General features: G+C 50.6%; 5 protein-coding genes across 5 annotated transcripts; 4 read left to right on the top strand and 1 right to left on the bottom strand.

Annotated features, from left to right (window-relative positions):
• Positions 1-3,991: 3,991 nt before the first annotated feature.
• On the top strand, positions 3,992-4,413 carry PtA15_18A202 (uncharacterized protein; the record flags this gene model as incomplete). Its single annotated transcript, XM_053164718.1, has 2 exons — positions 3,992-4,165; positions 4,234-4,413. The coding sequence occupies 2 exons, from the start codon at positions 3,992-3,994 to the stop codon at positions 4,411-4,413; spliced, it is 354 nt and encodes a 117-aa protein (XP_053028699.1).
• Positions 4,414-10,115: 5,702 nt separating this feature from the next.
• PtA15_18A201 (uncharacterized protein) lies at positions 10,116-10,661 on the bottom strand (the record flags this gene model as incomplete). Its single annotated transcript, XM_053164717.1, has 3 exons — positions 10,116-10,165; positions 10,281-10,521; positions 10,611-10,661. 3 exons carry the CDS (start codon positions 10,659-10,661, stop codon positions 10,116-10,118), a joined length of 342 nt encoding a protein of 113 aa, XP_053028698.1.
• Positions 10,662-11,090: 429 nt separating this feature from the next.
• Positions 11,091-13,357, top strand: PtA15_18A200 (uncharacterized protein; the record flags this gene model as incomplete). Its single annotated transcript, XM_053164716.1, has 5 exons — positions 11,091-11,168; positions 11,231-11,918; positions 11,997-12,730; positions 12,875-12,930; positions 13,000-13,357. 5 exons carry the CDS (start codon positions 11,091-11,093, stop codon positions 13,355-13,357), a joined length of 1,914 nt encoding a protein of 637 aa, XP_053028697.1.
• Positions 13,358-14,114: 757 nt separating this feature from the next.
• PtA15_18A199 (uncharacterized protein) lies at positions 14,115-19,773 on the top strand (the record flags this gene model as incomplete). Its single annotated transcript, XM_053164713.1, has 15 exons — positions 14,115-14,883; positions 14,950-15,674; positions 15,755-15,992; positions 16,064-16,074; positions 16,154-16,255; positions 16,317-16,515; positions 16,590-16,833; positions 16,907-17,048; positions 17,121-18,372; positions 18,443-18,658; positions 18,758-19,067; positions 19,152-19,223; positions 19,345-19,432; positions 19,508-19,531; positions 19,606-19,773. The coding sequence occupies 15 exons, from the start codon at positions 14,115-14,117 to the stop codon at positions 19,771-19,773; spliced, it is 4,560 nt and encodes a 1,519-aa protein (XP_053028696.1).
• A 1,577-nt stretch (positions 19,774-21,350) lies between these two features.
• PtA15_18A198 (uncharacterized protein) lies at positions 21,351-22,113 on the top strand (the record flags this gene model as incomplete). Its single annotated transcript, XM_053164712.1, has 4 exons — positions 21,351-21,628; positions 21,711-21,768; positions 21,850-21,957; positions 22,036-22,113. The coding sequence occupies 4 exons, from the start codon at positions 21,351-21,353 to the stop codon at positions 22,111-22,113; spliced, it is 522 nt and encodes a 173-aa protein (XP_053028695.1).
• Between the last annotated feature and the right edge of the window lie 251 nt (positions 22,114-22,364).

The following is a 22,364-nucleotide window of genomic DNA, read 5'->3' as shown; positions in this document are numbered from 1 at the left end:
AGTGGCAAAAGCCTCCGCTCAATGGTGGTTTGGAAGGCCATCAAGTTGAGACATACTCCAATCAATGAGCCTGGGTACTGGCAATGGATTGGAGAGCTTCAATTGATGGCCATGTATATTACTAGCCATTGATTTGAGACATCCTCTCCTCAATGACCAGTTTGTAAGGCCATCACATGAAGGTTTTCTCCTCTCAATTACCAGTGTGCACTTGCCATAAAGTGGAGACACCATCCAATTGATTACAGGGTAATAGGCTGTGAAAATCTCAGCTCAATGACCAGCAAATAATGGTTGTTGAGCGGAGCCTTTCTCAGCCTGGTGAACCGGCATGCACCCCACATCGCGCTGGGAAAATCCGAGCTCAACAGCCAGCATGTACTGGTCATTCAGCTGGGCTTTTAAGAGCTCGGTGGACAGTATGTACTGCCTACTGAGCTCGTAAAATCCCAGATAGATGACCAGCATGTGCTGGTCATCGCGCGAGGGCTTCCCTGGCTTGATGAACTATGTACTCCGGGTTTGAGCTCGGAGAGCCAGGGGGCTGATGACAAGTGCATGCTGGTCACCAAGCGCGGCCTCTGCCAGTTTGATGACCAGTTTGTGCTTCTCGTTTAGCCGGAGAAGCCCTAGCCCGATGACCAGCACATGCTGTTCATCGATCTGGGCCTATCTGAGCTTGGTAGGCAGTTGATACTCCCTACAAGGCTTGGATACGCCCAGATTGATTGCCAGCATGTACTGGGAGTCAGCTGGGACTTTACCAGTGCGATGAACAGTACACACTGTTCATCAACTTGCAGTACATGTGCCAGCGACTTGCCAATGTCCACCCTCACGTTCGCCCAAACCTGAGGGTGGACGTTACATAAGAAAATAACACTCCCCGGGGGACACAGGGGGATACAAAACCAATCCAAGTTTCCCTGCGCGCCCATAGTTTACTTGTGCCCACCTTCAAACCACCAGACAATTTTTTTTTAACTCTTTTCCTCACATGTGCGTGCCACTCCTGCTGTTCCAAGGCCAATAATTTTCAGTGGTCTGGATACAGCAGTTCTGCAGTACCAAAGGCTTATCTAGCAGCCTGTTCTACTTAAGTGGCATGTGATAAGAGCAATCAAAACCACATTTTTGCACCATGCACATGGAAACAAAGTTACCTGTGATTAATGAATCCTACGTGCAGGAGAAAATTCATGGAAAATATGTATGGACAATATGTGAAGACAATCAATCTAAAAGACAAAAGGCATACATAACCCAAACCAAGATGTGTGTCAGCATTTAAGAATTGACTGTTTGCCTTGGAGGTCTCAGGCAAACTGTCAAAGTATTTCTCCAGCTGTTTTCAGAAGCAAGGAGATATTGAAGTTCCTGTTAACATCCACCAATCTAGCCCCCTTTTGCATTGAACATTTTTATTTGTGGCTCTGAACCCTGCATTTTGCAGGAAGTCTTAATTAAAGGTATGAAAATTGTACAATGTGTAGTCCTGTACACAAGGTTTGTATTCCGAAATGATAATAAGCTATTCACACTTCAGAATCAAAAATTCTTGAATGTTCCATCACTTGGTAAAAATTTTAGGGAAAACTAAATCCAGTAGTTTCACATTTTGTATTTCTGGGAGTCAAATTGCATGTTACACAGGTTTTCCTACCTTTTTCCCTGTTCTTGAAGAATATAAATTTGATACCAAACCACTCTCCCCAAATAATATCATAGCTGAAATATGTCACTCACTAGAATTCATCAACCATTTGGCTGATCCTCTGAAGTTGCTATACTTGACAAGTATTTTTCATAATGTGGTGTTGTTTGGTTTTTGAATTAAAACAATTCAGCAATGAAAAATATTGCCTGTCACTTGGCTAAAGCTATATTTTAGCATAAGGATAGGTACATTCTTGGCAACACTTTTGTGCATTGAAGCTTGTGTTCAAAATTGTGATCATGATGAACCAAACACAAAAATTCAACAGAGCAATAATGATGCGTTGACATTGAGTGACAGATCATTTCACAACAACTTCACCTACAGTTACCCTTCTATTGGGGAGGAAGTTTAACAAAGTGACAGATGACATTGAACTCACATCATACCAAGCAACTGACAAAATTACGGTCTGGCACTCTCTAGAGAGTGCAACAAATCCCTCCCTGGTGAATGATCTTCATCACTTTGAGTGATGTCATCCTGCCAAGAGATCTTCACTCTCTTCACGTTGCTAATCAATTGTTCTAAATCAGAACAAATCACGATTAATCATCATGTTAGTTTCTTAATCCTGTGAGTATGTACAACTTGTACAACTCACCTGGATTGTTTCTCTTTTGAGAAAGAACACCAATAGGTGAATTCCAACAAATACCACCTACTCTGAAAGGCACAAACTGGGTATTGAGAGGAGGTGAAATCCCATCAATTCCTGGAATAGATTTTTCATCAAGACCCAAGGGAATTACCACCTCCTCTTGATGACCGGCACAGATTGTTCATTCAGGGGAGTAGCAACTCCTCTTGATGACCAAAACAGATCTATCATCAAGGGGAGTTTCTAATCCCTTCAATGAATGAAAGAGAAAATTCCCTCAATGAATGGCACAGACTTGTCTTTGAGGGGATTTGTTACTCGATGACCTCATTGATGGGAATACCCCCCCCCCCCCAATGGTCTTCCAGGAATCAAGGAGAGTAGCAACTCCCCTTAATGACCGGTGTGGTATGCTTTATGGTTTCCCATCTAGCCCATTTCAAAATTTCCTTTTTTTCTCATATGTACACTCTCAAAAATTAAAATCAAATAATATGGTGGCACCACTGGATTCTACGGCCAAAACTACACAGGGCTCCATGGACAACACGCCTTACACCCCTCTGGGTCAGAAGATACAACCCCTTTAAGACACCATCAGTCAGTTACATACACACAAACACCATACTCAGGTCATGTGATCCATTACATGAACCACACTTACCCAGGACCACGTAATCTGTTACATGGACCACCCTGACAGCTTGTCTACCCTTTACATATACTTTACCTCATCAGCTGCACTCATTACATTGTGTTATGCACATGTCATGCCGTGTCATACAGTTTCATGCAGTTTTATGCACACTTGATGCAGGCTAATGCAGTCTTATGCAGGTGCATGCAGACTAATGTACAGTCAAAACCATCTAAGGGCATACCTGCCTAAGGGCAACGGTGGGCCGCTACGCTAAACTATCCGTAGCGTGCGCTATCCGCTAGTTTAGTGTTGCGTAGTTCCTGACACATTGCCGTTAGTTGTAGCGCCCGCTACGGGACGCTACGCTACGCTAACGGGCGCTAACAGCGCTATCAGCTTTTTTAGCGGTCGAATAGCACTGCTAGCGCTGATAGCGGCGATAGAGGCCCTGTAGTTTCAAGGGGTGCCTGTTAGCGGTAGCGGGCAATCACTGCCCGCTAACGGAAAACCCTGTCATTTGTAGTTTAGATCCGCTACGCTGCGCTGAACTACGGACTAAATGTAGCATAGCGGCCCACAGTTGCTAAGGGAATAAACTGCTTAACGGCATACCCAAAGGCTTCTCCCTGCGTTGGGGCGCGCCAAATTTGAGTCAATACCGCATAACGTAATAGGGCATACCTAATCTGGGAAACCCAGCCCACAGAAGGGCATACTTTTCCCATGACTGTTTGAGGATTGTCACTACCGCCCGTCAAAAAATGCTTGTTTTTTTCCACTTCATAGGGCCTAATTTTCCCATGAGAGTGTTTAATGAGGATTATTGCCGCCATTGCTTGAAAACACTTGTTTTCCTTTTTCAAAATCATCTCCAGGCTTGTCAAAAATAATTTTTCTGATCAAAGTCAAGCACCATGCCATCAATCAAAGAACTCAAGTTTTCTTTCTATAAGCTTCTTGGCAAGAAGAAAAACTTTACCTCACAAATGTTGGAAACACGGCTTACCTCCATCTCACTCCTGACCGGCCCAGCATGGACGATGCATCAGTTGAACTCAAAGACATTGAGATCCATGTCCTTGAAGAACACTACAAGAAAATGAAAATTGAATACAAATCAAAACAAGCAAAACTTATATCAAAGATCAATCAAGGTCAAGGTCTTACCAATCATCCAATGAGGAAGAAGCGTGGCTTGATGGCAATGGTAATCTTGTTGACTCAGAACAGTTGATTTTGCGGCTGAATGCCTTATCTTCGGGATCAACTTTGAAGCTCGATTCGGAAGAAATACGAACAATGAGGAAGATTTGTGAATTTGAACCGCCAGCTGAGCCAAAAAGTAGCAAGCAAGATGGAAAGAAGAACTCGTCGATTGAGAGCAATAAAAAAGACGCGAAAAAAAAAACAGTCAAACAAGAGCGGCAAACACGATGGAAAAAGACTAGCCAATGATCTCAAGAAAACTGTGAAATCAAACAAGAGAAAAGCTGTTGATTCTCCAAACCCGACCCAATCTCAATCAAAAGTAAAAATTGTGAGCTACAGTCAGAAGATTGAAGTCCTTGACTGGTACCACAAGAACGGAAAAAACCAGTCAAAGACAGCAGAACATTTTGAAAATATATATCCCAACCTCAGCATAAAACAGCTGCTGCTTTCTAAGTGGCTTAAATCTGAATAATCCATTCGACTGAATTATTCTCAGAGTGCCCACGATTCTACAAATAAAGTAAGACAGCTTTCTTACCCAAATGTTGAAGCAGCGCTTGCTGAATGGATGACTCAAGCAATCCATTGTAACATGACAATAACCGGCAATATCATCAAATCAAAGTGGCGTGATTTTGCTTGCCTTGCTGGAATACCAAGCAAAGACTGGCTGAAGCTCAGTGGAGGTTGGCTAGAATCTTTCAAGCGACGTCACCAACTGAAGTCATATCAAAAACACGGCGAAGCTGCGTCGGCCGATCTTGCTGTTGTTGAATCTGAGGTAGAACAGCTGAAAGGAATAACCAAAGATTATTCTCTGAGAGATATCTTCAACATGGATGAAACTGGCCTTTTTTACTTGTATGTCTTCTTCTGTTGCTTCTTGCGGATATTTTTCTCCAAACTCACAATCTTCTTTGCTAGGATGCCTCCTGATACAGGTTTAGCATTCAGCAAAAGCCACGGCGTGAAAGGGAATAAAACCCAAATGACTCTTGCTCTCACTTGCAACGCCAACGGAACCAAGAATTTACCGATTCTATTCATTGGAAAGTACAAGAGCCCTTGTTGTTTTAAAAAAAACAAGCATGCAAATACGGTTACAAGTACTATAACAACGGAAATGCTTGGATGACTTTGGAAATATTTGAAAACTGGCTTGTTACTTGGAACTCAAAGCTCAGAGCCAAAAAAAGAAACATTTTGCTTCTTGTCAACAATTTCCGCGGACATACAGTACCAGAGGATGGTGTGTCCAACATCCGAGTTGAATTCTTTGCACCCAATCTTACCAGTCATGTTCAGCCACTTGATGCTGGAATAATCAAGTGCCTTAAGTCGCATTATTGCAAAAAGGCTATCTCGCGATCAATCAGTGTATTCACCGAGCTCAAGGACACCACTAGTACTAGTGTCAGCAACATTTTCAATGTCAATCAGTTAGTCGCAATGAAGATGGCAATGCAAGCCTGGGCAAACATTTCTCAAGCTACAATCTCAAACTGCTGGAGGGTGACCAAGATCACCAATCAGTCTTCTGAAAATTGTGTTGAAGAAGTCAAAAAAACCATGGAAGATACAAACAAGTTGATAGAAAGACAACTTGATACTCTTCAGCAGATTGGTTTAGTACTACCAGTCAATTGCATGTCAATTAACCATCTCAATCCCAAAGGAGAGGATACCAAGGCAGCTAGAGTCTGGTTGAACAAAGAGATCTTCAATCTCATTGAGGAGGAGAGAAGAGAAGAGAGCAAGGATTCAAACGACAACGAACCAGCGACTGAACCACCCGTAAAACAACCCTCAAAGTCAGAAATGCTTTGCTGTGTTTCTCAAGCAATCCTTTACCTTGAAGATGAACCCAAGCAAAAGGAGCTTATTGCGAACTTAGAAGAACTTCAGCAAGACTTACTGAAAGAAATTCATTTTGGAGGAACTCAGGCTGGAATAAAGGATTACTTTGAAGTTCTCCCAAACTCGGCTCCTCCACCCAAATCCGACTCGATCAAAGGAAAAGCCCGGTCAACTTCTGAAGCTCTACCAGACAAACTTGCTCAGCTTGCATGAAGGAAAGCTACTCCCTTCTTTTTCTACCTCTTCTTGTCTCTCAGGATATGATTTATCCTTTCTTCTCATGTGTAAATAGCACACAGAAAGTTGCATTGGCATGAAAAATATAAGCAGTTATCGTAAAATAATTTACAAAAAAAAACCTGTCTAAGGGCATAGATTTATGCCCTTTCACAGGTTTTTCTAAGGGCATATGTATGCCCTTAAGAGGTATTTTCTCGATGGGCATAGTCTGTCTAAGGGAATACCAATGGTCCTCTCCCAAGGGGTATGCCCTTAGACGGTTTTGATTGTAATAGGGGCTGCAGTCTGACAGTTGACAGATGACATCGTGCAGGTGTCAAGATAGCAAAACCCCCTCATGCAGCTTGCAGATGACATCATGACAGGATGACAGCATGTGACCATGACATCATTTGACAGGGCAGGCCAGCTAAAACATATCACCTCCTATTTCTCACTAGCTAAATTCCCTCATATGACATCATGACCTCATGTGACCTGTCAACAACCAGCCAAAATACCTCATTGTAGCGTTCAGGGCAGCTAAAACCACTAATTATCTTGTTCCCCTGGAGCTAAAATCCCTCACTCTTTTCTATTTAAGAAGGCTCTCCTCCCCCCAGTTGTGTTTTCTCCCAGCAAACTACTTGCACTCAGCTTACCCCATAACAGTACAATACTTTCTCACTCTACAATATTAGCCCCACTCTATATTGTGGTTTTACACCCCTACATACAAATTACAAATTCATTACAACCCTTACACATCACCTACATTACCATAACCCTTAAGCTACCTGCTCAAAGTAGGCTATCTTTTGATACACCTCCACTATCACTACATTAAACCTTCCAATCTAAGATTGGGGGGCTTGTTTTAGTTTCTAGTGACCCAGGAAAGGCAGAGGTTCCCTCATACATCCCTTTCTGCACTCAGCAAAAGGTTCTCAGGAACACTTTTGAGCTTTACACCGTTCTGTGTCGGGTGTTGAGAGGTGATACTCCCCTTGATGATTGATCTGTTCCTGTCATCAAGGGCAGTATCAACTCCTCTTGATGCCTGGAACAGACTGGTCATCAAGGGTCTGTATGTATTCCATTTGATGACTGGCACACCAGGGAGTGCACAGACAGGCTGACCGGTCTGTGCAAGTCTTGGAGGGGTCAAGAACTGGTCTGTGCCTGTCATCAAAGGGAATAACTCCTCCTCTCAATGCCATCTGGTGTAAAAAGTTGGGCTGGGTGGGTGTGGCACCTCACATGTATCTAGGGTGTTGAGTGCCCCACCCCTTTCACAGGGAATTAGATTGGAGTGCGGGGCGTATGCACACCAGTATGATGGGGTGTTGTTGCTCTGTATACCATAGATATAAACACCTGTGGCAATATAATTCTTCTGCTCTTAGCCAAAGAAAAATGCACATTTTTCTCTGGGTAAAAACCAAAAAGACACTGGAGCCAGGCGGGCTGGGGGAGCTGGGGACATAAGAATGTAATCACAAAACCACGGCAGCCCAACTAATGGTTGTTAGCCTATCATAGGTAATGCGGAGGGTATTGCTGGGATGGATGTAGAGAATCTGCCGTTGGACCCGGGTGCCGCACCCGTTTTACCTGAAAAACAGGCACCCGCACCCGTACCCGGCACCTGCCGGCGGGTGCCGCGGGTGTACCGGCGGTGTACCGGCGGGTGCCGCCGGAAAGGATCCCTTCCGGGAGACGAGGCTGTTGTAGTCTTGTCGTCCGCAAGGGATCCGCGGACAACAAGGCTACAACAGCCTCGTCGCTCGCAAGTGATCCCTTGCGGACGACGAGGCTGTATCTTGTCGTCCGCAAGGGTTCACTTGCGGACGACGAGGCTGTATCTTGTCGTCCGCAAGGGTTCACTTGCGGACGACGAGGCTGTATCTTGTCGTCCGCAAGGGTTCACTTGCGGACGACGAGGCTGTATCTTGTCGTCCGCAAGGGCTCACTTGCGGACGACGAGGCTGTATCTTGTCGTCCGCAAGGGTTTGTAAAATTGGTAGAAGTAATACTTTATTGAAACAGTTAATTAATTAAGAACTCAATAAAAGTAATACACTTGAGAAATGAAAAGGATAATGCGATTAGCTTTTTTGTACATGATTTTATAATAATAATGATGATGTAAATAAATACCTCGAAGGATGAGCCAAAACGAAAAGAAAATCTCGAAACAAAAATAACGACGACGCTGCGCAAGCACAAGGAATACCACAACGAAACAGCCTATTTGAAAATTGTATAAACGATGTCAATGCCGATAACAATAAATTTTACACAGATAGAATAAAAATAACTACCTGCCCAGAGACTGAATCTAGCTCTCCTGATGCTTGGGGAGTCGACGATCGTTAGATTGAATCTTCGATTGAATCGATTTGGTACGATGAAGAATACCTTCGAGTAGCGTAAGAATCGATGGTTTTGTGAGTGGAGTGAGTGGTGATGTTGATGAGGAAAAAACGATGAGAAGCGGAAATAAGAACGGAAGGGGGAAGAATAGAGTTTGTCGGCGAATAGAGTCTTGATGACCGGAGTCCGGCTGAATCGAGATCGATCGTCATGCTTATGTTTCACCAAACCATATGCAAAGTGCATGCATAGGAATTAAACATAAACTCAATGTACGAGTTTTAAACTCGACAGGGTTCACTTGCGGACGACGAGGCTACAACTCGTCGTCCGCAAGTGATCCCTTGCGGACGACGAGATACAGCCTCCTCGTCCGCAAGGGATCCCTTCCGGGAGACGAGGCTGTTCTAGCCTCGTCCTCCGCGAGGGATCCGGACGAGGCTACAACAGCCTCGTCTCAGTGAAGGGATCCCTCCAGCCTCGTCTCCTGGAAGGGATTCCTCCCAGACGACGAGCCTCGTCTCCCGGAAGGGATTCCTCCCGGACGACGGCTACAACAGCCTCGTCTCCCGGAAGAGATTCCTCCCGGACGACGGCTACAACAGCCTTGTCTCCCGGAAGAGATTCTTCCCGGACGACGGCTACAACAGCCTCGTCTCCCGGAAGAGATTCCTCCCGGACGACGAGGCTACAACAGCCTCGTCTCCTGGAAGGGATTCCTGCCGGACGACGAGGCTATGCTGTAGCCTCTTCGTCTGGACGACCCAAACTCCGCCGCATCCGGGGGAGCTGGGGCGGTACCTGGGCAGGTACCCGGGTGCCGCACCCGTTTTACCCAAAAAACAGGCACCCGTACCCGCACCCGGCACCCGCGCGCGGGTGCGGGGCGGGTGCCGGAGGTACCTGCCAACGGGTGCCGGGTACCTGCCGCGGGTCCAACGGCAGATTCTCTAGATGGATGGTTATTGCAAGCTCACGCAGGTCCATGGCCAGCTCCAGCCAGCACCCCAGCTCCCCCAACCTTTGGCTTTTAGCCAAAGAAAAAGACACTATCTTCTCTGGCTAATAGCTAAAGAAAGAAAGTGCCAAAACTCAATTCTGTTTTGTGCTACTGTTTGTCTCAGGGTGTGGGGGTGACAGGTGAGCACATCTCCACTAGGCATTTGCGCTTCCAGGAGTGACCAACACATATCTTTCTTTTCTTCCTCCGCCTTGACTGACTTGACCTTGGAATTGCAGCAAGACTCAAATGAGATCACATATAGTTGGTTAGCCTTCAATTTACTCAAAACTAACACCCAGCAACAACAAAAAAACAAAAAAACATTTGAAGAACAAACAAACTACTTACTAACATATCCATTGATTACCCAGTTGAAAACCAATTCTTTCTGGCTGTATTGTAATTTTCGGTTAGATGGAGGCCACAAAAGCTGTTAGTTTAAGTTTTTCAACAACCAATGGCTTGAATTTTTGTTGCAAGGGAATCCAGATTACCAAGCTGCAGCCAAAATGAAAGCCTTGATCTCCATGCAACAGCTACCTAAGTGCCAAATCGAAGGAGTGGAGGCTTAGAAACAGATCAGAATCACCAAAGTGAAGAGGATGATCGTGCACTTTTGATCTATAAAGAAAAGGTTGACCCGGTTGGGATGTACTGCATGGTACTAAGTTCTGCCCTCGATGCTGGTCAAAGAGGGTGGCAGTGAATGTTTCCATGGTGTATTTAATCAAGTCTTGTTGCAGTACCACGTAACCGGCGCGAAGCACTGGATTGAGGTTCGAGGAACCGACGCCATCAACTCCTGAAGTCGACGAGCCTGTCCGGTGCGGCGTTGCACTGCTGGGAGGGCTGTCGTGCGCATGTTCGATGTAAATTTCCAAAGGTTCGTTGCAGTCCTGAGGGTAAGTGGTAGTTTTTTTCAGATATGCGCACAAGGGCCTTTGATTACTCAGAAGCAGGCTAATTTGTATGTTTTGACACCTACTTTTAGAACATGAAAGCACGGGCAAAACTTGTTGCGGCGGAAGCTCGACATGATGGGCCAGATCGAGATATGTCCATTGGAAATCTGAAAGGAGTTCACAGGACTGCAAACATCTTATCAGTATTCTTGAGCTTGACTTGCTTCCAAGTAGACTCGCAAAAATTGGTGAATACCGAGATGTCTTTTGGCTCTTTGCATAACCTGTCTTGTGTGTTTAACTGTCTAGTTGCTTCTTTCTTCTCTTTGTAAATCCTTGCCTTGTCAATGTGTATGATTTTTCTGAGCTGCAATCCTGAGCTGTTCTTGAGTGTGTGGTGTTGCTTGTTGTGAGATTGAGATGCTTTGATGAGCTCATAAACAGAGGATGCTCTGTATGTATTTGATTCGTGCTCCGGTCCGTCCCGCCGCCGGGTGTTCTTCGAGCGGAGATGAGGTGGCTTGCCCCCTGATTCCGACTCCGCACTGATTGCTACCATCAGGATGCAAGCGAAAGCATTCCTGCGTCGACTGGCACTCCACAAAAACCAACGACAGCCACAACAACAACAGCCCCAGCCAGTGAGTCCTGCTACTGCTCGAACAAGCCAGCCTACCGAGCTAACCTCATCTGATCAACGCAGCTTCGCCCAACCCAAAAAAACCGATTCAAGCAGCCTTATTCCACCTGCTCCCATTCGCAACCACCCCCAGCCCAGTCACTCTCAACCCAGCTCAAATCGATCTTCTTGACCGAAGACTACCCGCAAGATCAACAGCTAGACCGCCAGCCGCCATCATCGCTACTCAGGCCATCCTCAGCCAGCGACACCCCGTCATCGGTCGATCTAGCTTACCTTGCCGAACTCTCAGAATCACTAGAATCAGACTCATACCACCAACTCTCATCGCCTGCCTTCTCACAGATCCTCAACCATCTCCACGCTCATGACCTCTTCAAGCATCTCTCCCCGAGATCGTTCGACTTGCTGCTCGACTTCAACCCCACAGCCGAAGATCAACAGAAACAGGCGCTCCAATCGACCCACTACTATCTGTACCATCGCATCATCTTCCTGCTCGACCGGATCTACGAACACCAGGAACTCTTCTCCCAGGCCGACCTCGACCGCTTCCACTCCATCGCCCTCAAGCGGCTCGCTCATCTGGGCTTGTTCAGGCCCGCCGAAGTGATCTGGGACCAGCTGATCGGACCCTCCTCAGTCGATCGATTGGACCATCGGCCAGACGATCAGATCCTCATGCTCGATTGCATCCGAACCGCATTCCTCAACCACTCTCAGGTCCATCCGCAAAACCCCACAAGCACACGCCACCCCTCTTCCTCTTCCTCCTCCTCCTCCTCCTCCTCCTATGGAACCGCCGATACCACTCATCAATACCATCAAGAGCTACTACCGCTTTCATCCAAAGACTTGAAACGGATGATCAGTATGGCCGAGTCGATCGGGAGCTCCCTGCTGGCAGCGACGACGAGCAGGATGGACCGGGTCACCGAACGATGGGCGGTGCGGACGGTGGCGGAGATATTCGGGCTCCAGGGCGAACGGAGTCGGCTGGCGGACTGGCTCGGCAAGCACCGCTCGCTCGACCTCGACTTCCCGGACAACGGGGCGAGCTGGTCGGACCCGAAACTGACGGCGATCGTGGTGCGGATGTTCAAGGAGCAAGGCCGGCTGGAGAAGATGGTCATGGTCTACGAGGCCGCCCTCCATCCCTCGCCACGCATGCTCGTCCACCCCGAAAGCTCGCGCGAGTTCTTCACCTCAGACCCGCCCGACCATCTCCAACACGCATCAGGTAGACGGAAGGAGCAGGCAGAAGAGAGCCGGATGGGCCGGCGGAGGAACCCGATCCTGACCCGGACCTACCACGACCTGATCTCGGCATGCACGCATGCGAACCGGCCGCATCTGGCGCTGCACTATCTGAGCGAAGCGGTGACAGAGAACGAGGCGTATGTGGGGCGGCTGCCGGAGGACGTCTGGACGGAAGCGCGGGTGCCGCATCTGCGGCTGCAGCCGGCGACATACGCCGAGCTGATCCCGGTTCTGGTGCGCAAGAAGCGGGACACCCAGTTGCGCGCGGTGCATGCGCTCTCCGAGCGGCTCGTCCGGGCCACCGTCGCCGAGCTGCAATGGATCCGCCGCCACGTCGCCGCCCGCGCCGCCGCCCCCGGCCTTTCCGCCGCCGCCTCCGCCCGTTGGGACCAAGTCCTCGACGCCATCGTGCCCCACCTCTCCAGCACTAACCCGGCGGACTTGGAGACCTCTAAGAACGAGAACCTGGCGCTCGAGAAGGCCGTCTTCACCCACGCCAACCAGCCCTCCCTCGGACCACCACCCTCTCCCCACCCACCTTCCCGCGACCACGACGACCACGACCTCTCTAGAGACCCCCACGATGAACAAATCGGCTTCCTTAGGACCCTCGAACGGGCCAAGTTCCTCAGCAAGTCGCTCGCACATTCCGTCCGCTTGCTCCAACGCCTCACGCCCTTGATCGAGAAAACTAGAGTCAACAGAGACATCCGCTTCCAGCACCATCTCCTCAAGAAAAAGAAGAAAAGCAACGCCAACACGTCGATGCCCGCATTCAGCCTCTCCGGCCCCTCTACTCCTTCTGGGAGACCCGCCAGGGGCCCCGCCTCGAATGCTCCTTCTTCTTCTGTCAACCATCTGAGAACTCTCCAACGCTTGGACGCCCTCGTCGACAAGAAAAACGCCCTCCGATTCGCTTCCTCTTCCTAATCCTTTCTCTACTTCTTTTTTGCACCAACCCTCCATCGGTATTTTTTTGTAACTTGTCATTGTTCACTACTATTAAGCTTAGAGAGAATACCAGAAACATGTTTTCATTCCTTGTGAGTGCCTGGATCATCGAGTCCCTCGTTAAGAGAGAGTGAAAGTGAAAAAAAAGACGGGCTTGAAAGAGAGTGGGGCAAAAGAAGTTTCCGAGTACGGGAATCGAACCCGTCTCCTCCGCGCCCCTCGGGGATGAAAGGCGGATATACTAGCCGATATACTAACTCGGATTGAGGATATATGTCGGGTGAAAGCTCAGTTTATAACCTGACTTGCTGCTTTCGAATGTGCATCCACCGTTGACTTTGCTCCAAAGAAACATGCCATTCTGAGCCAAGAAAACAGTGGCGAGGAGTTGTGGATTTTCGGGGAAGCAGTGCAGCATGTTTTAACTCTCTGGTTTGTGACGAGGATGTCTGCGAGCCGGAGCCGGGGAGTGGGGACTGCCGAGGCGCTGCGAGTCGAGCCAGAGTGTGGCTTGGTGTCCACAAAAATCAGTCTACCCGCCATCGATTCTTCGAGCTCCAGCACCGTCGACGCCACTGAGAAAATACTCGATTGTTGTTGCCGTCCCGACTCTCCAACTCTGAGACTCGAAACACATACCACACGCAAGTACCTTCCGGTGCTTCTCATCAAGCGGGGACAGGTAAAGCTGATCTGAGTGTCTTACTCTGCACAGACAGAGGACAGGCGGGGCTAGATGACCGTCGATCGAGGCCGGAAGGGCGGCGGGACGCTGGGCGGAATGCTGCTGACGATATTCGGGCTGCTGCTCGTAGTATTTCCGGCGGGCTCGGTGAAGCGGGGGGACTTCAAGACGTGTGAGCAGGCAGGCTTCTGCAAGCGGCTACGGGGACGAAGCGACCGAGCACGCTCGCCGGAGTACGCGGCGGGATGGAAGTCGCCCTACGTGCTGGAGGCGCTGCCGGAGTGGGCCGAGGAGACGAACACCCTGCATGTCCGGCTGGCCAACGAGCTCGTCCCCGGGATCGCCTTCGGCCTCAACCTCACCGTGCTTGCCGAGAGCGAGGGCTCCCTGCGCATCAAGCTCGACGAGCTCGCCGGCCTCCGTCAGCGCTACAACGAGGCCGACAAGTGGACCCTGCTCGGCCAGCCGAAGCTGCTCACCTCCAAGCACATCAGCATCGACATCGGCCAGCACCAAACCCTGCTCACCTGGCCGGGAAACATCGCGCGCGAGTACCAGTGCCGGCTCCACTACCGGCCCTTCAAGATCGACCTGCTCAGGGATGGCCAGCCTCACATCATCCTCAACCAGCGCGGCCTGTTCACCATGGAACACTTCCGGGCCAAGCCGCAGACCAACGACGAAGGCCTGCTCATCCAGGAACCCGCCGATCCTGCAGTGCTTTCCACCCCCGATGATCTCTATCCTGGCTTCAAGGATACCTCCGAGGAGGGCATGTGGGAAGAGAGTTTCGGCGGACGCACCGACACCAAACCGAAAGGTAAGCCAGGAATCCCAAGTATCTCAACATATGTAGATGAGATCACTGAGCTGTTGGGAATTTAAGGACCTGAATCTCTGGCACTTGACATCACCTTCCCCGGATATTCGCACGTCTATGGCATCCCGGAACATGCCTCGCCACTGTCACTGAAGACGACCCGGGGCTCTCCGGAGGGCACGAGCCCGGCGGCCTACACGGACCCGTACCGGCTGTGGAACCTGGACGTGTTCGAGTACGAGGCGGACTCGGAGATGGCGCTGTATGGGGCGATCCCGCTGATGAAGGCCCATCGGGCGGGCTCGACGGTGGGCGTGTTCTGGCTGAATGCGGCGGAGACCTGGGTGGATGTCGAGAAGGCTGAGACGAGTCCGGAGGTGGTTGAGGCCTGGAAGGGACGGACAGAGGCCAGTGCAGCAGGCGCCGACGCGGACGAGGGGCCCACAGGGACGAGCACACAGACTTACTGGATGAGCGAGTCCGGCATCCTCGACCTCTTCGTCTTCCTCGGCCCCAGCTCGGCCGAGATCTTTGCCTCCTTCGCCGCCCTCGTCGGCACCACCCTCCTCCCGCCCTACTTCTCCATCGCCTACCACCAGTGTCGATGGAACTACGTCAGCCAGGACGACCTCCTCAGCGTCCTCCACAACTTCGACACCTTCGATATCCCCCTCGACGTCATCTGGCTCGACATCGAATACGCCGAAGAGCACAAGTACTTCATCTGGGATAAGAGACACTTCCCCGAGCCACTCAAGATGATCAATCAGCTCGAGGCCACCGGCCGTAAGGTCAGTACCATCTCTTCACCATCTCTTCAGCTGCCCTTCTCTCTGCGTGGGACTGACACTTGTTTGTGTGTTTTGTCCAGCTGGTGACTATCGTCGATCCGCACATCAAGCGCACCCAAGATCTGTACGTGTACAAGGAGGCAGTCGAGCTCAACGTGCTGTCCAAGTTGCCCGACGGATCCGAGTACGAAGGGTGGTGCTGGACGGGCTCGTCGAGCTGGGTGGACTACTTCGACCCTCGCAGCTGGGATTGGTGGGCCGGACTATTCAAGTTTGACAAGTACAAGGAGAGCACAATCAATGTGCACAATTGGCTAGGTCTGTCTTCCTCTCCAAATATTCCTTCACTGTCGATTCTCTTGTACTTACTTCCCTCTTCCCTCCGGCAGATATGAATGAGGTGAGTACCAAAGCCTAACACAACAGATTCCCGCACGCTTACATTTTTCTTTTTCTCTCTAAAAAAAAAACTCACAAAGCCATCGGTGTTTAACGCCCCGGAAATCACCATGCCCCGAGACAACATCCACCACGGAGGATGGGAGCACCGAGACCTGCACAACCTGAACGGAATGGCCAGCGTGAGTGGCTCTCCGTACTGCCAAAAAAGCATGAAAAACTGAAGGCTTTCGACGATGTCAGCACAACCAATCTGCCCGAGGGTTGCGCGAGCGGACCGATCCCCCAATGAGAGGCTTCGTGCTCTCCCGATCCTTTTTCGCCGGAAGCCAACGATACGGGGCGATCTGGCAAGGCGACAACATGGGCACCTGGCCCCATCTGGCGGTCTCGATCCCGATGCTGTTGAGCAACAGTATTGCCGGCATGGCGTTCAATGGAGGTACGGCAAGCCGTTGTCCCTTCTACACTCTCAAAAGGGAAGCGGCTGATCGGGATGATTGGACATGTTGGCAGCCGATGTCGGTGGATTTTTCGGCAATCCTTCTCCCGAGCTCTTGGTCCGATGGTACCAAGCCGGCGCCTTCTTCCCGTTCTTCAGGGCCCATGCACATATCGACACCAAGCGGCGAGAGCCGTACCTTTTTGACGAGCCGGTCAGGGGACAGATCGTCGACATGATCAAGCTAAGATACAGCCTGCTGCCCAGCTGGTATACCTTATTCTTCGAAAACACCCTCACTGGTGCCCCGATGACAACGTGAGTCGATCGATTCCTCATCCACTCATTCCCTTTATAACAAGCCTGCTCATCTCTTATATCTTCCCGTCAGTCCTCAATACGTCATGTTTCCCAAGGACGAGGCTGGGTTCGCTGTGGATGATCAGTTTTACTTGGGCTCGACTGGGTTGCTAGTCAAGCCGATTACTCAAGAAGGCCTTACCTCGACTGATGTTTATATTGCTGATGATCAAGTGGGTGGTAGCAAGATTTCTCGATTGTCCTATTACGATGTTCAGCTCACCTTTTCTTTTGTTAAACGGCAGCCGTATTACAACTATTTCACTTCGGACATGTTCCTCGTCGATCAAGGCAAACACGCTTCTCGGACGTTCACATTCCCAGCCCCGCTAGGAACGGTGCCGTTGTTCCAGCGTGGAGGCTACATCGTCACGCGCAGAGACCTGATCAGACGTGCCGCGCCATTAATGTGGAAGGATCCCATCACACTGGTCGTTGCGCTTGATAAGGAGGGACACGCTACTGGGACTCTGTACCTAGACGATGGCGAATCGTTCAACCATGAACGCGGCCAATTCCTGTACAAGAGGTTCTCGATCAAGAAGGAGAACTCGGGCAGTTTCACCCTTTCCTCTTCAGACGCAGTCGCCCAAACCCTCAAGTCAACTCACGAAGCTTTGCGTTCTACCTTGGCCCAATACCAACCTGATAATGACTGGATCAAGAAGATCAGCTCGGTGGACATCGACAAAGTGATTATCCTGGGATTGCCCGCCCGCCCAACGTGTGTGAAAGTGAGTGGCAGGAAGGATGGATTGCCCTACGAATATAGCACCGGGTTGGCGTCTACGGTCACGTCGGCCAAGATGACTGGGCTGGGCAAACGGGCGAGTGTCTTGGAGATCAAGAACGCAGCGGCCAAGGTAGTCGACGACTGGTCGATTGAAGTAGGCTTCAAAGAAACATGCCCAGTCGATCAATCAGCCCTCCAACCGGACCCGTTCGTGAGTCTCCAATCCGAGCACTGCGCGCCGGGATACTTCCAATGCAAGAACGCCGGACACATCCCCTCGTGCATCCGAATCTCGCGAGTCAATGACGGGATCTGCGAGCCCGAGTGTTGCGACGGCTCGGACGAGGCGGCGAATGCCCATGCAGACTGTCCCAACCGCTGCGAGGCTATCGGGGCCGCCCACAGGAAGAAGCGCGAGAAACAGATCCGCAAGTTCAAGGCTGGCAACAGCGAGCGGAAGAACTACAGTCTCTTCGGCCTCAAGGAGAAGGCCCGCTTGGAAGACTCGATCGGCAGCCTTACCACCCAGATCGCCGCTCTGGAAGCTAAGGAACGCGAGGCCAAGGCCGAGCTGGACCGCGTCGAGAAAATCTCCCAGGCGCAAATCGCGAAGTTGAGGGAGACCAACTTGTTTCGAAAGATCTCCGGCTTCCAGAACTCCATCAAACAGTTAAGGTCTCATAACGATCAGCTACAGAAAGATTTAGACCAATTGAACAACATCCTGAAGGACCTCAAGGCCGGCTATAATCCGAACTACCAAGGTAAACCCTCAGCTCGCTCATTAGCCTCACATTTGTGTGCTGATAAATATGGTTGGATGTGCTTGCGCAGACATGGTGGTCAAAGGCGCAGTGAAAGGATTCGAGGAATGGGAGGCGGAGAAAGCGAGTGGCGAGTCGACGGAAGCCGAGTCGAGCGACAAAGTATCGATCCCGATGAATGAAGAGCTGGACGGGATGGTCAACGAGGACCCGGTGGACATGATGACGGCGGAGCAGGGCATGCTCGGCGGAGGATATTCCGGGGCGGAGGCGACGAGTATGGGCTGTGAGTGGGAGAGAGAGACGCTTTTTTTTCTTCTTTGAAGTTAAGTGTGTGGGAGAAAGGACTGATACGGAACTCTCTCTGCCCCTCCTCCTCCCCCAGTCGATCTGACGGCCTACCTGCCCGCGCCGATCAAGAAGATGTATCTCACCGCATGCGAAAAGGTCGGCGCCGGGCTGCACACCCTCGGCGTCTTCCCAGGCCGTCCGTCCACCCCGACCGGCTCCGCCGGCACTCCCGCCGACCGCCCCGACGTCGCCAAGGCTAAGGCCCGCTTCAATGAGGCCCAAAGCGCACGCGAAAACGCACAGACGCAGCTCGATAATTCGCGGGCTAAGCTGGCGCTCGAGTGGGGCCCCGACTGGGAATTCAAGAAGCTCGACCAGACTTGTCTCGAGCTCAACCATGCCGAGTATGTCCCTCTCTTCCGTGTCCGGGATCATGTACACTCATCTCTTGCGTCCTTTTCTGCGTGTGTCTGTGGGGACCCGTATAGATACATCTACGAAGTGTGTCTATTTGGAGAGGCGTACCAAAAGACGAGCGGGGGAGGCCGGACGTCACTAGGGCAAGTCCCCCTGCCACTCTTCTCCCATTACCCATCAAACAGCAGCACCCGCCGAATCCCGGTGCTCCTGCTGACGATATTCGGTGCTGATTATTGACATGCTTGTTGGGTGTGCCAACAGACGCTTCTCGCATTGGAATACGGAGGCTGAAAAGGGCTCGCGCGAGTATTACTCCAAGCAGGTCTATACCAACGGGGCTAAGTGTTGGGTGGGTGTCCCTTCTCCCCTGCTTCCGTTAAGTGGACCACTAACTTTCCTACTTTGTGTGTGTGTGTGTGAACAGAACGGGCCTGAGCGAAGTCTACACGTGAGTTATCTTGACCAAGCCGACCCCAGCCCGGCCAGAGACTAACCTTTTTTTTGGGATGGGGATGGGGACAGTTGGAGATCGGATGCGGGACGAAGAACGAGCTGCATTCGGTGATCGAGCCCGAGAAGTGCGAGTACTTGGTCCGGATGAGCTCGCCTGCGATGTGTGTCGACGGGCTCGATGCGCCCGAGAACGGCGCGCACCTCGACCGTTGGCTCGTGCTTAGGGACGAGCTCTAAGTCCTCCTCCTCTACACATCCTCTGTCTTTTTCTCCTCCTGCACATCAGCGCGTCCGAGCGCAGACCAACACATCTCTTGGGTGTCCCTTGTCTGCGAGAGAGCTCTTCACCCCCACAAAAAACCTACATCAAACGGGTGCTATCCTTATCTCTTCCTCTCATCCGTCCCTCTTGGATGTCTCTTTGTTTTTCTCTCTCTCTTTCTCCCTCTGCACTGATTTTCATGATAAATAGAAAGCAATATCTAGAGAGACAAACAAGCACCCCCACAGTTGACAACATGTGAAAAGGGAAGTGCATATCATTCATATTCCCGTTCTCATCTCCTCTGCTCGCCCAGAGGAGTATACTATTTCATGAGGTGGGATGGGCAGTCTTCTCGGTGGAGACCAGGGCTGTTGGACAGCCGGTTTGAAGAGGTTGAACGAACGCGGCGGGTGATCTGTAGTGTAAAGTATACGATCCCTTTGGGGTGTGGCAGCTCTTCTGTGTTGTTGGAGATGAGGAGGATCGGTTTGGGGGGGAGTGGTGGGTCTTCTGGGATGTTGGATAGGATGTGGTTCAGTTTGTGGGGGAGTGGGTCTTCGGAGATGATGTGGAGTTCTGAGTGGAGGGGGTGGTGAACGATGGGAGATAGAGCTTCAATCCCTCAGCCCGCCTGTCTTCAAATCCCTTGTTGAGATCACATCCTCCGGCCTACGTCGCCGGCTTTTCCCCTGAGTCTCTTCTTCATAATCCAATCCTTCCAGACTATGTAACCACCGCCGACGAGAGTCTGCAACTCGTCGTCTCTCAACAAATCCCCCCTCCAACCTCCGCTGCCTCGAATCCTCAGATCTCACCCGGACCACCTCGAAGGCAGCGCTGACGGTGCAACATCCCTTCCAGTAACTGCCGACGGCCCAGCACCGGTCGGAGTTCCACACCGGGGGTCCCAGTAAACCTGCTTGGATAACTGAACATCTAACTGGATCTCACGTCTGGATCATGATTCACACCGCATCCAGATCGCATCCTTCCCGCTCGCAAGAGGAAGTTGAACTTGAGTTCATATCCCGTCTGCCGCTTCCTTCCCGCTCGCGACAAAAAGTTGAGAAGAAAGTTTGAATGATGCATTAGTGCGGAATCAAAGCATTCAATCCGAGCATCCACACATCCTTACGTTTTCGAGCCCATCGGCTGATCGGTCGTAGATCTTCCATTGGTGACTGGTTACGCGCACTGCAGTCTCAGACCAAGCACATCCTAATATCCAGCATCGACCTCGGGAAGCTGGCAGTAGATCATATGGACGACCCCAAGGGAGTCCCGTAAGAGATAAAAGGAGCGCTGGTTCTTGCCTAAGCCCCATCAGCCATCAGACCATCCCAGCCAAGCACACCCGCCAGTAGCATCCTGCACACCTACCTGCACTACCAGTACATATAACCACTCTCCAAACCCTAACCACAAAATGGTCTCCTTTGCCCACTTGTTCACCCTTCTCTGTGTCCTCGTCGCCGCCTCTCGTGCCGACGATTCAAGCACCAACAAGCCCCAGAGTGTCGACGAGAAATGGCTGTTCAGAGGAGGAGTGATGAGTCCCTACTTCGGCAACGGCTACAACCTCTGGGGCGGATACAACTCGTGGTACTCTCGCTGGTATTCGATCTACAACACCAACTTCTACGGATACCAGTGCTTCAACTACATCCCCGGCTACTTTGTCAAGGCCACTGAGGAGGCCCACAGCGTCAACAGACGCGCCATCCCCCGCGATGTCCAACATCTCTCCCGCCGCATCGCAGGCGAATCCGTTGCTTGTGCTACTCACGGCAAGCCTGAGCAAATTTTCACCGTCAAGGACTGTTTGAGGTATGTCAAGTTTCTTTTTCGTCAAGCCACTTGCACACTCCAACCACCCGCTGACTATCTCTTCTGTGTCCCTTTGCAATAGTGCTGCCAACCACTTGGTCGAGAAGAAGGTCTCGACTGCCACGCAAGGAACCTGCACCGTATGTACCCCTCTTTCCTTTGGCTTGAATAGACTCCCGATCCCAATTATTTTTCTGACGGGATGTGGTCGCATCGTGCAGTTGTCCCTTGTTCATGGCACCGACAAAGTCGCCCCGGGTGCCATCACGGCCAAGGAGCTCGAACAAGGGGTCCACAACATCTTGAAAGCGTGCAGCCAACCAGCCAATGTAAGCCTTCCAACTGAACCTGGCACCGTTTTTCATCGTGAACCAGCTTATTGACTCGCTTGGATTGATGTTTGTCAGGAAAAGGCAGCCGCCGGCAAGGAGAACGCTAAGATCGACGACCAACAGGCCGTCATGCTCCTTTCCAGCCCTCAATGAGCGTCTCCCAACACGCAGCAGTCCGCGGTGCTCCTCAACTAAATCATCTTCTCTTCCTTTTTTGTCCTCTTTTTCTCAAGGGTTGTTGATATCCATATGTGTAGCTACAGTGATCATAGCATTTCATCTATCTTGTATTTCTGCTCTCTGCTTGATTTTGAGATCACTACATACTGTGTCTGTTTGTGACTCCAGAGTGAATCAAGGTTGCTGAAGATTGAACCACACCCGCTTGCAGAAATTTTTCAAAA

Source organism: Puccinia triticina, chromosome 18A (genome assembly GCF_026914185.1).
Source record: "Puccinia triticina chromosome 18A, complete sequence".
NCBI lineage: Eukaryota > Fungi > Basidiomycota > Pucciniomycetes > Pucciniales > Pucciniaceae > Puccinia > Puccinia triticina.
Note: the sequence above shows the minus strand (reverse complement) of the source record. Positions and strands in the feature narration are given on the sequence as shown.